This window comes from Bison bison, unplaced genomic scaffold, assembly GCF_000754665.1.
Source record: "Bison bison bison isolate TAMUID 2011002044 unplaced genomic scaffold, Bison_UMD1.0 scf7180017849470, whole genome shotgun sequence".
Lineage (NCBI taxonomy): Eukaryota > Metazoa > Chordata > Mammalia > Artiodactyla > Bovidae > Bison > Bison bison.
This window is the reverse complement of record NW_011480043.1, coordinates 1-1,427: the sequence shown is the minus strand read 5'-3', so window position 1 is coordinate 1,427 and position 1,427 is coordinate 1. Positions and strand designations below refer to the sequence as shown.

The following is a 1,427-nucleotide window of genomic DNA, read 5'->3' as shown; positions in this document are numbered from 1 at the left end:
TTTTGTACATGTTTCTGGATTACTTCCCATTTATTTTTGTACATGCCTATGTCATTGTAGCTATAACTATTTGTATGATTGGGCTTACTGTATACACAGTTGTATAGTTTAATATTTTTCACTTTATATTGTAAACATTTTCCTAGGACGTTAAATAGCCTTTGAAAACTATCATTTGTAATGGCTGCATAATATGCAGTTGACACTTCAGGGTCTTTGCCCTTTCTCTGAGGGCCATCCAGCCCACCAATATCTGGTAGTCTAGCTAAAGAAAAAGTGGACCTTGGGCCTAAAGCTCAAGGCCAAGCTACAGAAAGACTTCAGAAACAGGGCAACATGTGAAACATCCCCATCTGCCTCATTTCTTTCCCCAGAAGTGGACTATTTTCCTCCTTCCTCTCATCTTCCCGTATTAGTGATAATATAAGCATCTGCCTTACATGGACTGTTTACCACATGCAGGCACCGTCCTGAGCACATTCTTGGTGACTTTTAGAAGGGGCACCTCTTCCTCTCCCACTGACATCCCTCCTGCCCATTGTCCCAGGGACAGTACCACCTCCGCCTGCATTTCCCCAGTCCTGACCTGTCACCACGAGTTCCACGGGGTCACTGGGTTCCGACCAGATAGCAAAGTCATAATAGCGGCAGCTGTAATTCCCTCCATCACCAATGCCCACCGAAATGATCAGAAAGTGGGCTGCACTGGCTCCCAGACTTGCCCAGGAACTGTCACTGGATGCTACTTCACTTCCATCTTTGTAAAGAATAAAGCTCATGTGCTGCTGGGGGGTGGAGCAATTGAAAGTCACCCGGGAACCAGGAGTCACCACAGGACTGGTCCATGTCTCAAAGAAGGGCTTGGGGTACATTTCTAGAAGGCAAAAAACCAAACATAACCAAAACCAAATCAATAGAAAGCAAGCTAGATAATATGATAAATATTGGTTCCAGAAAGCAGCTTGGCTTCCTATAGTATTTCATTCAGAAGAAGGTGCATTTAAAAATCCAGGAAAAACCACTTTGAGGATAAACTTTTCACAGGGACCCCCTCACCCCACCCCTCACCTCCTCAAGTCTAATCCTCACTGTCAGCAGAAGCTAGCTAAAAGAGTGGATAGTTACTGGGGCTCTGCTGATTCCCTGAGCCTCAGTTTGCCCATTGGGACAAGAAGGGGAAATGGTACCTGATCCACCTCCTTTGAGTATTTGCTCTATAGCTAAATGAGATAATTGATATGAAAATAATTAGAAAAATTAAATCACCCTCCACAAACCCCAGCTATTAATAACGATTATGGCTATTAATATCGTGCAGCCAGAGGCCCTGGCACTCCCAGCGCCACGCCTGCCTGGCTCTAAGATTGGACACAGGCTCCTAGGACCAACAGCAAAGTTCGCTGTGGGGAAAGGAGTGTCTGACCTGG

The 1,427-nt window shown here is 45.3% G+C and overlaps 1 protein-coding gene across 1 annotated transcript in view; it reads right to left on the bottom strand.

Moving 5' to 3' along the window:
* The window catches only part of LOC104993832 (immunoglobulin superfamily member 1-like), a gene marked incomplete at its 5' end in the record, with an annotated part of 3,833 nt that extends 2,959 nt beyond the window's left edge, over nt 1–874 (bottom strand). Inside the window, one exon of the mRNA XM_010847235.1 lies at nt 587–874. Coding sequence (XP_010845537.1) covers nt 587–874 — 288 coding nt within the window. The remainder of the gene's footprint in view (nt 1–586) is intronic.
* Between the last annotated feature and the right edge of the window lie 553 nt (nt 875–1,427).